Genomic DNA, 16,138 nt, shown 5'->3' with positions numbered 1-16,138 from the left:
CCTCATCTGAAAGCGTGGCTGTGGAAGAGAGTACAACAGAGAAATTAATTATCGTCAGTGACTAAAACCCAACCCAACTAAAATACCAGCACATCTCAATCCCAAACCATCCAAACCACAAAAAACTTCAATAAACAAAACTCAACAACTAAATCCCCCCCAAAACCAGAAAATCCAAACCCAAACCAAAGCCCGAGCTGGAAAAAAACAGAAATACAAGCCTGAGATCAACACAAATAAAAACTAGAACGGCACTCGGTGGAGCGCAAATGACCGCCAGGCTGAACAGTTTCCGTTTTCTATCCCACTGATGGGCCGGATCTGGATCCGGACCTCCAAAATCTAATCGGCTTGTTCTTGTCACCTACCCAACTCATCCACAAAGTTTTGTCCCACTTCGTCCATAACTTTTTGAGATATCATGCCATATATCGTTTTTGGCCCCATTTCTCAATGGTGAAGAATCGCTTATAAATTTTAAAATTCTTGTATCCAGATTCGGATTTTCAACAAAATCAAAACGATTCATCCTTGTGATACCTGTCCGCCTGTCCGCCAAGTTCAGTCTGGATCAGTCCATAACGTTTTGAGATATCATGTGATATATCATTTCAAGGCCAGTCACTCAATGGTGAAGAATCACTTCAAAAAAATTCTTGGATCTTTCTCTGGATCCAGATCTTCACCAAAATTTAATAAATCCTTGCTTGTCACACACCCAACATGTCCACCAAGTTTTGTCCGAATCCGTCCACAACTTTATGAGATATCCTGTTCACAGACAGACAGATGGACAGGGGTGAAAACATAACCTCTGCCCACCTTCGGTGGAGGAGTTAACAAAACCCAAGAAAAATATACAAACAAAAGACCAAGATACACCCCACCATAAAAACAATCCCAACATAATATGGAAAGCAAGTCCCTCAAAATCAATTGGATCTCCCACGACAAAGCTGAGTGTCTCGGCCTGTTAGTTTCACTAGCACGAGCCCAACACAAAACAGAGGCCAAGGCAAGGACAAACCTGAGCCAAAGCCCGAGTCCAATAAAACCAAACCACCATCACAAAGGACCAAATTTAGAAAAGACTCCAACTGCCAGCAACAGAAACAGCCAGCCACCAACAGCTAGCAACGGGAACCGACAGCCAGCGACGTCCAGAAATACCAATCCCAGAAACCACCATCAACATGACTATCAACCCCAATCCCAACAACCAACATCAACAGAACTCCAATCCCAACTAAGCTCAACAACTACCCTCAATCTTAGTCCTGATCCCGACAAGGCCTATCAATCCCAATGCTCACAAGCTACATCGATCTCAATCCCAACTCTGAACAACCACAATCAATCCCAACCCCAATCTTGACAACCACCACCAATCCTGACAACAATCACGAATACTAATCCCAACTCGAGAGTTCATGGTACATGATACCCCGCATAGTGTTCAAGTATATACCTCAATTTCAATAAAATAATTGTTTTAAAGATATTTCAAAAAAAAAAAAAATCCAGAAACTTAATGCTACTGAAGCAGTCTTATAAATCACCCTTATACATTGTAAAACTCGAGGGGGAGCACTCGGTGGAGTGCAAAACCTCCGCCGCCAATATTGCTGGGTCACTTAAGTGAACTTGACATCCTATTCATTGTAGGTCAAAATGGATCAGATTCTACTGAACCACGATTGAATAAACTAAACTGGATCGACGCGCATGCAGAAATGCCCCAAAAAAATAAAAAAAATCGAAATTTTTTTGAAAAAAAGTTGCAAAATTTGTTGTTTTTTTTCTCAAACAAATTTTTTTTTTGGGTTGGAAATCACTTAAAGCATGCAGAAATGCAAAAACAAAAATTCAAATATTTTTCATATAAAATCTAATTTTTTTTGAAAAAAGTTGCAAAAATTTTTTTTTGTTGGAAATCACTAAAAACATGGAGAAATGCAAAAACAAAAATTCAAATATTTTTCAAAATGGCCGCCATAGCGGCCATATTGGACTTTGGACCAAGTCCAAAATCTAATGGCATGATCCTTGGACGATACCTAATCCCCCCCACCAAGTTTCGTCGAAATCCGTCCAGGAGTTTTTCCGTAATACTGTTCACAAACAAACAAACAAGCAGTCATAGACTGGTTGACGAAATCGTCAACTTGACCTGTGACCTTGTCTAATAAAAGCTGTCTCCAGAGAAGGTAGCGACGCAAACCAGAAGTTTCTACGATGATTCTGTACCAAACCATCAAAAATCGTAACGTCGATCGAAGCAAAAATCTCCATTTCTCCACGCAATTGTTTTATATTATTTTATCAAAGTCAAAAAATCGTAATATTCGGCCATCCACCAACAATCTTTACATAATCCGACGGCTTTGCGAGTCAGGCATGCGACGATAACCTTTCTTGGGATAAAAAAATGACTTGTAAACACCATCTTTATCGAAAACACCGTCAGCGCACACACGGAAAACTTTTAAGTGACTCAACGATGCGTCTGCTCGAGCGCACTGCATCACGTGACGACCCGTGACGCATCGAGTGAAAATTTTTTTATACAGTCTTAAAACGTCTCCAAAACATCAGATTTTACCAAAATTTCGACAACAGAGTTTTAAGCGTTTTAAGCGATCGCAAAAACCGAAGACAAAATTAAAATTGACGTTAAAACGAACTCGTAACGTCGAGCGAAGCAAAAATATCCATTTGTCCACGCAATTATTCAATATTATTTTATCAGTCACAAAACCGTAATATTCGGCCATCCACCAACAATCTTTACATAATCTGACGGCTCAGCGAGTCAGGCATGCGACGATAACCTTTATTGGAATAAAAAAAATGAATTTTAAACACCATCTTTATCGAAAACACCGTCAGTGCGCACACGCAAAACCTTAACGTGACTCAACGACGCGTCTGCTCGAGCGCACTGCATCACGTGACAACCCGTGACGCGTCGAGTGAAATATTTTTTATACAATCTTAAAACGTCTCCAAAACATCAGATTTTTACCAAAATTTCGACAACCGAGTTTTAAGCGTTTTAAGCGATCGCAAAAACCGAAGACAAAATTAAAATCGAAGTTAAAACGAACTCGTAACGTCGAGCGAAGCAAAAATATCCATTTCTCCACGCAATTATTCAATATTATTTTATCAAAGTCACAAAACCGTAATATTCGGCCATCCACCAACAATCTTTACATAATCTGACGGCTCAGCGAGTCAGGCATGCGACGATAACCTTTATTGGAATAAAAAAAATGACTGTTAAACACCATCTTTATCGAAAACACGATCAGTGCGCACACGCAAAACCTTAATGTGACTCAACGACGCGTCTGCTCGAGCGCACTGCATCACGTGACGACCCGTGACGCGTCGAGTGAAATATTTTTTATACAATCTTAAAACGTCTCCAAAACATCCGATTTTTACCAGAATTTCGACAACCGAGTTTTAAGCGTCTTAAGCGATCACAAAAACCGAAGACAAAATTAAAATCGAAGTTAAAACGAACTCGTAACGTCGAGCGAAGCAAAAATAATCCATTTCTCCACATTAATTAACGGAATTATGTTTGACCTCACCGTGACTTTGACCTTTGACCGATTTTGACCAAAATCTAATCAGCGCGAGCCATCAATCTCCTAAATCACGTGGTGTAATTTGACATTGGTAGCTTCTTCCGTTCTCGAGTTATTGTGCCTACAAACAAACAAACAAACAAGCAGTCATAGACTGGTACTTACAAAATTGTCAACTTCACCTCTGGCCTTGTCTAATAACAGCTGTCTCGAGAGAAGGTTGCGACGCAAACCAGAAGTTTCTACGATGATTCTGCACCAAACCATCAAAAATCGAATGTTTTGGATGTTTGAGCTCACTGTGACCTTGACCTTTGACCGATTTTGACCAAAATCTAATCAGCGCTAGCCACCACCCTCCTGAATCATGTGGTGTAATTTGGCTTTGGTAGCTTCTTCCGTTCTCGAGTTATCATTTTTGGATGTTTGACCTCACTGTGACCTTGACCTTTGCCGATTTTGACCAAAATCTAATCAGTGCTAGCCAGCACCCTCCTGAATCACGTGGTGTAATTTGACATTGGTAGCTTCTTCCGTTCTTGAGTTATCTGAACCAAACCATCAAAAATCGAATATTTGACCTCACTGTGACCTTGACCTTTGACCGATTTTGACCACAATCTAATCAGCACTAGCCATCACCCTCCTGAATCACGTGGTGTAATTTGACATTGGTAGCTTCTTCCGTTCTCGAGTTATCGTGCCTACAAACAAACAAACAAACAAGCAGTCAGAGACTGGTACTTACGAAATCGTCAACTTGACCTCTAACCTTGTCTAATAAAAGCTGTCTCATGAGAAGGTAGCGACACAAACCAGAAGTTTCTACGATGATTCTGGACCAAACCATCAAAAATCGAATGTTTTGGATGTTTGACCTCACTGTGACCTTGACCTTTGACCGATTTTGACCAAAATCTAATCAGCGCTAGCCACCACCCTCCTGAATCACGTGGTGTAATTTGACATTGGAAGCTTCTTCCGTTCTCGAGTTATCATTTTTTGGATGTTTGACCTCACTGTGACCTTGACCTTTGACCGATTTTGACCAAAATATAATCAGCACGAGCCATCACCCTCCTGAATCACGTGGTGTAATTTGACATTGGTAGCTTCTTCCGTTCTCGAGTTATCATGCCTACAAACAAACAAACAGAAACGGAAGTTATCAATATACTTACGAAATCTTTAGATTTCGTAAGTAACAAGCAGTCATAGACTGATACTTACGAATTCATCAACTTGACCTATGACCTTGTCGAATAAAAGCTGTCTCGAGAGAAGGTCGCGACGCAAACCAGAAGTTTCTACGATGATTCTGTACCAAACCATCAAAAATAGAATGTTTGACCTCACTGTGACCTTGACCTTTGACCGATTTTGACCAAAATATAATCAGCACTAGCCATCACCCTCCTGAATCACATGGTGTAATTTGACATTGGTAGCTTCTTCCGTTCGCGAGTTATCGTGCCTACAAACAAACAAACACACAAACAGATGACGGAAGTCATCAATATACTTGCAAAATCTTTAGATTTCGTAAGTAACAAACAAACCAACAGACAGGGGTGAAAACAGTCACCTCCGTCCATCTTAGATGGTGAAGGTTAAAGATGTTGCCGAGTCACAGTTGAGGAGATGAAGGCTTTACTGATCACCAAAGAACACAGCGTCAATCAGCATCGAATACAGCCGTAATGGCGACCTTTTGTTCACCCCAATATGCAGCCTCTCACGTGCCATGCCCTCTCATGCTATATATTGATATACATGAAGTCCCAGACTTAGGAACGGGTTATGTTCCTGAAGTTTGTTTGGAAGTCAATTGGTTGGAAAATCGAAGAACCCCCCCTCCCCCCCATTATTTCCCATCATGTTTGTTTTCACCTTCAACTACCACAATGTAACAATAATAAATAATAATAAATAACATAAAATAAAGTAATAATAATGACATAATAATAATAATAATAATAACGAGAACTGCCACTTTATAACTGCTGGCAGTGATGACCGGGTACCCAGACGTCCACCTTTGATACAACGTGAGACTTTGTCGATGATCGTTGCAAAGTTTTGCTTCGATCGGAGAAGTGATTCCAGAGAAAACATTATTTAAGTGATACAAATACAGCCCTGCTTCAAGACAGCGTGAGACTGACGAGTTATGAACCGGGCAGCACAAAGTGTTCAATCTATTTATTACGTATGCAGTCAGCCCTTTTTCCTGGGGACATTGTCGGTATCAATTGAATTGCTGTTCCTGTACCATCAAACGCATGCAGGTGCAGCCAAGTGAGCCTTCTGGAAAAAAATGTAAGAGTTCTCAAATTCAAATTAATAAATAATTCTAACTGCCAGACCGTGTGGCCGATTGGGTTGAAATTTAAAAACTAAGTTTCACATGTGGGCTCGAAAATAATTTTTAAGTTTCACATATATTGACACAGCAGTTCCAGAGTAAACATTAATTTATATTTCCCCTTCAATCCAACATGGTTGCCAAACCCTGGGCCCGATCGAGTTGAAATTTCAACCATTCATTCCACATGATTGGTTCCATCATAACTCTGAAGATTCACATTTATTGATGCAGTAGTTCCAGAGTAAACATTAATTAATATTTTCCCCTCAATCCAATATGGCTGCCAAACGATGTCGTACATCAAAAGTGGGTGAAGACTTTGTTTGATATGTGGTCATACATGTGGAGTTTTGCCTCGATCTGTTCAGCCATTTCAGAAAGGAAGACTTTTAAAGTTATTAATTTTCAATCCAAAATGGCTGCCATACCATGTGACCTATTACAACATAAATTTAAATTCTCCCTCTAATGTGGTGGTGAATCATGCTTGTTAAGTTTCGTGTTAATCAGACAAGGTGTGTTTTTCTATCCAAGATGGAGGCCAAAGCATGAGACTTGTGACATCATAATTTTACCATATATGCAGACATTGTTGTTTGTGACAGTTGCCAAGTTTCACTTCGATAGGATATGTGGTTCCAGAGAAAACATTATTTAATATAATTCTTGAATCCAACAAGGCTGCAAAACCATGTGACATATTAGAAACTAGTAGTAAAGCCCGGCGTTGCTCGGGCAACGCCCGGGCTTTCTTGCAAATTTCATGAATAGCTGTTCGGGGTTCACGGTTAGGGGTTAGCGGTTAGGGTTTAGCGGTTAGGGTTTAGCGGTTAGGGTTTAGCGGTTAGGGTTTAGCGGTTAGGGTTTAGCGGTTAGGGTTTAGCGGTTAGGGTTTAGCGGTTAGGGTTTAGCGGTTAGCGGTTAGGGTTGCGGTTAGGGTTAGCGGTTAGGGTTAGCGGTTGGGGTTAGGGTTAGCTGTTACGGTTACGGTTAGCTGTTAGGGTTAGTGTTAGGGTAGCTAACCCTAACACTAACCCAAACCCTAACCCTAACCCTAACACTAACCCAAACCCTAACCCTAACAGCTTGGCGTAGCGGAGGTAAACAGCGCCCAGGGCAAAGTGGAAATTTGCGTCCCCCGTAGGCCTTAAACTTGAGTGGATTTGAATGGAAAATCCCATAAGGGATATCGATTTATCGATTTTTTCGAATATCGGAAGTGTTATGGAAAAAATTTATAGCCACTGACCTAAGTTGGACCAAAAGCCATAATCGTACCGAATTTGAATGGAATCGGTTGGAGTTTGTGAAAATGCATCAAAACGAATTTTGAGGGGCCTCTCAAGGAAGACAATAATATCATTAGTATATGTGCCAAATCTTGTTTCATTTCATGCAGTAACAAAAATTTGATGGTGGAACAAAGAAAGGGGCGTGCCGAAATATTAATATAGATTAACAAACTGAAATTCACTGCTCGTGTGCAATACGTATGTGAAGTTTCCCCTTGATCTAACCAGCCGTTCTGGAGAAGATGTTTGAAAGTTTGAGGTTAAATTCAATATGGCCACCAAACCATGTGACCTATCAATTAGAAAGTAACATACTTGTGAAAGGATGTCTTGGGGAAAGTGTGTGTGAATTTTTGCCTCAATCCTTCCACCTGTTCTGAAGAAGAAGATTTTTTAAATTTATTAATTTTCAATCCAAGATGGCTGACGAACCATGTGACCTATGACATCATACATTTACATTCTATTTCCAATCATGTAGTGGAACAGGTGTGTGAATTTTCGTGTTAATCGGATAAGGTGCGGACACACACACACACACACACACACACACACACACACACACACACACACACACACACACACACACACACACACACACACACACACACACACACACACACACACACACACACACACACACACACACACACACTGCTGGAATTATACATGGATAACATTCAATTTACATCAGCTATTCCTCGATCATAAACTGATCGGATGGACAGACGGTCGGACCTGAACCAATTGCTTCACCTCCCTTTTTGCTTCACGTGAGTGGGGTAACAACCACTACTAATTCCAATCCCAATCTTAACCACCACCTCATGGAAACACCAACAACCATCAACCGACATCAGACACAAAACTATTTGTACAATTCAAGAAACAAAGTGTATAAGCTCAGGATAGGAAAAAAGATAATACCTGAAGGATTGTCCGTTTGAGATAGCTGTGCTCGATCAGGCACTTTGGCACCACCACCGAATACGGCAGCCCACATTCGAGCATCAAGGCGGTGCACTGCGAGGCGGAAAAGAAGACCAGGTGCAGGACCTGCTAGGCCACGGGCCAGCAGTGCCAAGTACACGGCGACAAGAGCTTCACACAACAGCACAGAGAGCTTTGGTGAGTCTTCTTCTCGTGCAGAGCTCAATTGACTTTGAAGGGCGGCCACACCTGAAGTAAATAAATATAAATAAATAAGAGACAATAGGTGAAATGAAAATGAATACACAAACAAAAAGACTCAAAGAAAAGAAAACATGGAGAAAAAATGTTTGCTGCAAAAGACAAACCAACCAGCAATGAGAATCAGAGTATTTTTGATTTTTAAGGAAAGACTGAGAATGATGTTGGATGACCCCAAAAAGGGTAATTAACCTTTTAACCTCAACGTTGTGAAAAAGGTGTCACTTTTATTGAAAAAAAAAAATCTTGTTTTATGCAAAAAAGGGGTGAAAATTTCTTAAAATTCTGGAAAGTGGGGTTATTTCAAAAACTGTCAACACGCATTGGTTTCCCAATGTTTTGGGAAGTAACATCACCTGACGTCATAGCATGCACATGTGAACTTGTAACAATATTAATATCACGTATCGGAATGCACATTGCGCCGGTGCACTCTCAGACGGTCACAGTCACAGGGACTGCAGAGTCCCTTGGGACGAAAACTGGGTCCAAAGCGAGTGAGCCACACTGAGAAGACTCGGACATAGGACGTGTGCAGAATTTACGATGAACTGAAAAGAATATGGTGGCGCCCAGTAGAAATCCTTACAACAATTCACGGACCGGTGTGTATTTGTTTGTGTATGTGTGTATGTGTGTATGTGTTATATATATATATATATATATATATATATATATATATATATATATATATATATATATATATATATATTTATATATATATATATATATATATATATATATATATATATATATATATATATATATATATATATTGTTGCGAATTCGTGCCCGCCAGTGTGCGATCGGCCGCTCGACTCGAATGGCAGCCGCCTCGCCCACCGGAACGGACAATTCAGTCGTGACCCTCTCGGACCAACGCTGGGAGCTCGTCATGGGTGAGGGTTTAACCTCACCACGATCGTGCCAATTGCCCACCCGTGCAGGATAGGGTCACTCGCCAAATTCGATCTACCGAAGTACCTGCACGAATGGTCGACCGAGCGATCGCACCATGCCACAGGACGACTCCGGACACAAACCGCTTAAGCGGTCCGTTCCGTGCCACAGTGATAACCGAGCGGTGTTATCGTCGGCCTCGACGGTTCCAATTAACTATCGGGCGTATTAAGACCACGACGAACCCTTTACGCGAAGCAGGCTGGAGGGTCAATAAAGAAAAGACGAAGCGAAACGGGAAAACAGTTCACACAATGCACATTTATTACGCGACACACGGAGAGCACACATATACAGCCAAACACTCAAAATGCACATATATCAACCCAAACAAAAGCAACAATGCAGAGCTACAACCGAATAAGACCGACACACGGAAACACTTAAACAGTTCTACTTTACAAGACACGGCGCCAACACACATTCACACAAAAACCCCGAAAAGAAATGGTGACTTCTCTTTGGGCCGTCGAGTCCCTCTCCTACGTCTGTCGACGTGGCCGCGCCTGGCCGCGACTCCGTGCCCTGGCGTGGTAGGCACGTCCTCTCTGGCGTGACTCGCGCCGGCACGTGTTGGCCGCTCGACGCCACAGACGGAGTTTCCGGCGCTATCCCAGCGCGGATAGAAGGGGGGGGGAAACGTCGCTCGAGGTCGCGGTGTGGGGAATCGCAGATGCTCCGTCCCGCCAGCGGGGTCTCGGGACCACCTCACAAAAGACCAGGCCAGCGGCCACCAGGAAGAGAAGAGGACGAGCGAGCCGGAAGACAGGAAGAGAGCAAGAGCAACAACAGCGCTCCTTCCGTGTCCGACTTTTTATCTCCCGGGGCTCCGCCCTTCACTCCGCCCCCGTTTTCGGTTCCACCCTCCTTCGAGAGGGTTCTCGAAGAGGGGCGTTCCCTCACCCCGACCGCTTCACGCTGGTCATCCACCAATCGGCAGCGAGCTGTCCCTCCCCCTTCTCCTCCCTCACACCAAGTGCGGAGAGGAATGGCACGAAAAACCCACCAGCATCGTTGTCAGTTTTCGTCCGTTTTAAATAAAAGATAGGGAAAGAAAAACGACTTACTCAAAGCGTCGCAGCCCGGATGGATCACATAAATTTCCTCAAGACAACGGATTTGGGCTAACGACACATAACATGTACTTAAGAGATATCTCACCTACGGGACCTGAATGGTGGTTTGCGAATTTCCACAGCCGTAACAATATATATGTGTCACGCTTATCCTCCTCCAGTTCTGAGCCAATTACATCTAGACTTGCTGCATAGGATCAGCGTGACTCCAATTGGTGTGTAGGGGTGTTTTTATCTTTGCTAGTGGTCTTTGGGTGGGGGGGGGGAGGGGGGGGTTGAAGGAACGATGCAAATTCTCCATGCAAATGTGCATTGTGTAGCACCAGGTGGGAGAGGGTATTCCTGTCCCAACGTTTTCCAGTGCAGTGAGGTGTTTTGAATTATGCGGCGAGAAGTATTTTGGTGAGGTATTTTGAATTACACATTTGAATCAAGAAAACACAACCCCCTGACTGCGTCGGGAGTGGGTGTGCATCTAGTTCATATAATTTGTAACAGATAAACATCGTAAACGATTCCAACAGCTTCTCTCATTCTTTTGGGAACAGGCAAGGTGAATGATGACCGAACTCACACCCAAATGAAAAAAAAACAAAAAAAATAAAAAAAAAAACCTGCAAACAAGAGCCTGCCATTTTGGGCAATGATTATATCTCGAGGTTTAGTACAAACCCAATGTGATTTTCAGTGTACATTTTCTTACTTGATTTCTCTTTGGCCATGGCAAGTGTTCAAACTCCGTTGCTCAGTGTAGCTTTCCAAGGATGACATTAAAACTGCTTTTGAATTTAGAACCCACACACTATGAAATTACATTTGATGGCATCCCACTGTGAGAAGCCCTCATTTTGTTCTATATTTTGTACGGTCGCAAGGAATAAATAAATAAATAAATAAATAAAACAATTAACTGTTGATGAGATATTTAGGACATGCACAATAAAAACATAATGAGTGAATGAACGAATAAATAAATAAATAAATAATATCTTGCACTCGATGCACAATTTTTTTTTTTGTGTACTTTGTCGAGGCTCGTGTGAGAGCTAACACACAACGTACAGCAAGGGAGGCATGAGACAAGAGGGGCGGGAGTGAGAAGGACAAAACAGTGGGGAACAGAGACATGAGATCTGTGGAAGGGAGAGGGATGGAGCGGGGAACATGGGGAATACAAGATGGACATTACAGGGACTATCAGGAAGGAAAGCAGGGAATTTGAAGGAGGTGGGATTGGGTGGATTATCGGGGGAAAAAAAGATTGAGGATTTGGATGGGGGATGATAAGAGGTGGTGGTGAACAGCTGTTCTGAAGGCCTGGAGGGAAGAATGGGATTGAATCGAGTGAGGGAGTTTTTTCCAAAGGAGGGAAAAAAAAGAGGAATGAAAGAGTGAAGGTGAGCAGTGATTCGTGATTTTGGTAGTTTTACCAGAAGAGGGTTGTTGGTGGACCTTGAGCTCCCTGCGGAAATGTGGTGGAGACAAATCGAAGAGAGAGCAGGGGGGGGGGGGGCGAGGCTGGAGAGGAGAGGAGAGAAGACAGAAAGACCACCGACCAGCCTGCGGTGAGAGAGTGAGAGGCCCAAAGACTCAGCCTCATTGCGGGACATGCCAATGATCCGAAATGCCTTGGTTTCCACAATGTGAAGCTGGGAAAGGTGGGAGGAAGGAGCACCAACCCAGAGGGGAGAGCAGTACTCCATCAGGCTGCGGACGAAAGCTTTGTAAGTGGTCAGGAGCTCAGGTGGGCCGAGGAAAGACTGCACGACGGAGGATTCCCAGTCGGCGACTGGCTTTGGAGGTGAGGTTTGAAATATGGCTTTCCCAGGAAAGGTCATGGCAGATAGTGAGACCCAGAAGCTTGAAAGAAAGGACTTCTTCCGGAGGATTGTTGAGAAAGTGGATGGGGGGGGGGGGGAGGATTCTAAACGGTCCTTTCGGAGAGACAAAGTGAGAGTGTGAGATTTGTCCGGATTGAAAGACATGTTCCACGTGTTGGACCAGTTTGTGGTTTTATCCAGATCTGCAGTGAGCGAAGAAGCTGCTGCTTGCCGGTCTGAGGGATGACTGATGGTACGGCAGAGGGTGGTGTCATCAGCAAAGAGATAAAGAGGATTTTCCAGAGAGTCGGAGAGATCATTGATGAAAACCAGAAAAACGAACAGGGCCCAGAACACTACCTTGAGGAACTCCAGCATGGATAGGAAGAGGGGATGAAAGAACTCCATTTAGGGCCACACGTTGACTGCGACAGGAGTGGAAGTCTGCGAGCCATGAGTGGAGATGGTCTGAGATACCATAGTAAGAGAGTTTGGTGAGCAGGGCAGGGTGCCAGACTGTGTCAAAAGCACGTGATATGTCCAGGGATACGGCTCAGATTTCCTGTCTGGCACTGAGGACCTTCATCCATTGTTGGGAGAGCAGAAGCAACATATCCAGGGTAGAGTGACCTGGTCTGAAACCAAATTGATGATCGGAAATCAAGCCATTGGAGAAGAGGAAGGATTTAATGTCTGAAGCGATGATGGATTCCATAACCTTGCTGATGATTGGGAGAAGGCTGATTGGTCTGTAGTTGCAGGGATCTGTTTTTGCACCTTTTTATGCAGTACGGTAATGTTTGCTGATTTCCAAGCAGATGGCAGATGACCTTGAGTAAATGAGAGGGTGAATAGAACAGAGAGAGGGTGAGCAAGAGCGGAAGAGCAGGTTTTTATGACACATGGGCTGATGCCGTCTGGACCGATTGCAGAATCTGAGTTGAGGTTTGACAGCAAGCTCTCCACCTTGTCAGGAGAAAAGGACACAGAGTCCAGGGACAGTTGGGTGCGACTGGGTAAGATGGGTAGAGAAAGCGATGGGTTTTGGACACAAGATTTAGCTGCAAACACCGAGTTTAGGCATTCAGCCTTTTCATGTGCGGTATCAGAAGTGCGGCCATTTGAGGTAAAGGCCCAGTCACACCTTTACGTTTTAGCCAGCTTATGCCGATTTTTGCAAAAATTTGTGCAAAACGCTGGTACACGTCGAATACGTTATGGGTACGTTTTGTATATGTTAAGACCACGCTGAAAAACACTGCCATGAGTGGTGGTACGCTGGCTTTAAACGTTGAACTTTTGGGTTTTCCTCAAATTTTTTCATGCTTGAAATTTTACGACGTATGCAGGCGAATGACTCACACGTTCCGCAACGCTGGCCATAAGTTGTCGGCACGTTATGCGATCGATGGCACACGTTTAAACACGTTACTTGTAAGTTACTCATAAGTCGAAACACGTGGAGGTAATGTTTAGCGTACCCGAAACTTATTTCTAACCAATGAGTGACGTCTTGTAAGCACGCTACACGAACGTTGTTCACACTTTGCAACACGTTACTTGAAAGTACTACTACTACTACTACAACCAACATCGACATCACTAAATTCTCTCGAACTACTACTACTACTACGACTACTACTAATAACATCGACATCACTAAATTCTCTCGAACTACTACGACTACTACTACTACTACTACTACTACTACTACCACTGCTACCACTGCTACCACTGCCAGTGACATCGACTCAACATGGAGTCAGGAACACTGACGGGTTCCTCTTGTGAAGCCCATTTGTATATACCAATTCCCCTAAACGCTGCCAAATCGCCATTATACGGTAGCTGTATGTTAGAAACACGTTCAGTGAGTTCTGTGGTCGTCCGGAAGACGTCAATCAAATTCGTCTGCATACGTCAATATGCGTTTGAGATACGTTACACAGAGGTTCAAAGCACGCTACTCATCGGTTCAAAGCACGCAACTAATATGTTCAAAGCACGTTTCCCGTCGGTTAAAAATTAAGTTTCGGGTATGCTAAACATTACCTCGACGTGTTTCGACTTATGAGTGAAGCCTGGTGTTGGCACAGTGGTTAGGGCAGCGGCTTGGGATCCAAAAGGTCCTGAGTTCAAGCCCCATTGGGCCACTGAATTAATACACCAGGGGGTTTGACTCAGCCTGTCATCTTTCCGAGGTCGGCAAAATGAGTACCAGTGTACTGGGCCGGTGTATACCCCAGTTGAAATAGGTGTACCATATCCCTGTGTTGTTAGAGGCGACCAGGGTTGCGTCAGGAAGGGCATCCGGCGTAAAACATGTGTCAAACATGATCATACGGATGTTCCGCTGTGGCGACCCCGAACGGGAGCAGCCGAAAGAAGAAGAAGCAGAAGGAGGAGGAGTTTCGACTTATGAGTAACTTTCAAGTAATGTGTGGCCGACATGTGTAAACGATTGCAGAACGTGCCGAGAACTTACGCCAGCCTATGCGGAACTTGTGAGCCATACGTCGAGTACGTCGTAAAATTTTCACCATGCTTGAAATTTCACGACGTACGAGACGCACCACGTAATATGCCAACGTACTTCATTGTTTTCATCGTGCTCCTAACGTATACACAACTTACCCATACCGTATTTGACGTGTCCCAGCGTTTTAGAAACATTTTTCATCGGTCAGCATACGCTGGCTCAATCGTCAAGGTGTGACTGCGATGTTGACACTTCCAATTTTCAGGCGGTTATGATTTAAATCGGCGAGCGGCAGGTTAACAGAGAACGCCACGAGTTCGTTGGCGATACGTGCAGCGCACTATGACGAAGTTAAACTATCGTTGGGCATAGGTTGTGAACGCCGACAACAGGCTAAGCATTCGTTGGTATAAGTTATCTTTAACACAACGAAACGTTCTGTGCCTGTTACTAATACGTTATGCATACGCCCAACACGTTATGAATACGACCAAAACTTTAAAAAAAACCTCAAAACTTCAGCGTACGCCAACGTTTTACGTGCGTTATTATACGTTGCCATTCCTGGCTAAAACGTCAAGGTGTGACTGGGCCTTAAGGGAGGGGATGAAGGGGGAACATTTTTGATTTGATTAGATGCCACCAGGATTTTGAAGAGGGAGAGAGGTTTGAAAGTTCAGACTTGAGCTTTGAAAGATGTTGTTTTCTGGCTCTCCTGAGGGTAGATACACACTTGTTCCAAGCTTTATGGAAGGAACTGAGATGGAAGGAACTCAGTTGGGTTTGCTTTCCATGAGGCAAAGGCAAGTTGTTTCAGGACAACTGCCTCGCCACAAGCTTCAGTGAACCAAGGGCGGGAGGAAGGTTTGGACAACTGAAAACGAGAGGGGATAAATCTGTGCATGAGGGAGAGCAAGTTTCTTTGAAAGAATTCTCAGGATGAGTTGATGTTGGAGAACGAAGCGAAAGGAGACCAGTCTATAAGTTTGATGGCTGCTTGGAGACCCTGCCAGTCGGCTTGAGTGAAATGCTAGACCCGACGGTGGCGAGGTGGTTCTCTGATAATATCCAGAGAGATGTCCACTTTGACAAGGACATGGTCAGAAGAACTGATTGAAGTGGAGGAAGAGCAGCAGATTTTGTCAAAATCAGATCCAGAAGAGAAAGAGTACCATTGGTTGAGATCCGGGTTGGGAAGTTGACCAATTGAGTGAGTCCCAATGAGTCGTAGAAAGCTTTTGCTGAAGTGCTATGACAGGTGAGAGAGGTACCCACACCGAGCCAACTGGCATGATGACAATTGAAGTCGCCACATACGAGGAAGAGAGAGAGTTTGGATGAGAAGATAGAAGT

At 43.5% G+C, this 16,138-nt stretch overlaps 1 protein-coding gene across 3 annotated transcripts in view; it reads right to left on the bottom strand.

Moving 5' to 3' along the window:
- Positions 1-16,138, bottom strand: part of LOC147030931 (dmX-like protein 2) — a 504,858-nt gene that overhangs the window by 148,188 nt on the left and 340,532 nt on the right. For all 3 annotated transcript variants that reach the window (XM_085875495.1, XM_085875494.1, XM_085875496.1), the window contains 2 exons: positions 8,187-8,438; positions 1-18 (listed from right to left, as the gene is read on the bottom strand). The exon at positions 1-18 is cut by the window's left edge and continues 146 nt beyond it. In XM_085875495.1, the coding sequence (XP_085731621.1) occupies positions 1-18; positions 8,187-8,438 (270 nt within the window). The remainder of the gene's footprint in view (positions 19-8,186; positions 8,439-16,138) is intronic.

This window comes from Eptatretus burgeri, chromosome 3 (assembly GCF_056783735.1).
Source record: "Eptatretus burgeri isolate ZD-2024b chromosome 3, Ebu_testis_v1, whole genome shotgun sequence".
NCBI lineage: Eukaryota > Metazoa > Chordata > Myxini > Myxiniformes > Myxinidae > Eptatretus > Eptatretus burgeri.
The sequence above is the reverse complement of the archived record's forward strand: the minus strand, read 5'-3'. Positions and strand labels throughout refer to the sequence as shown.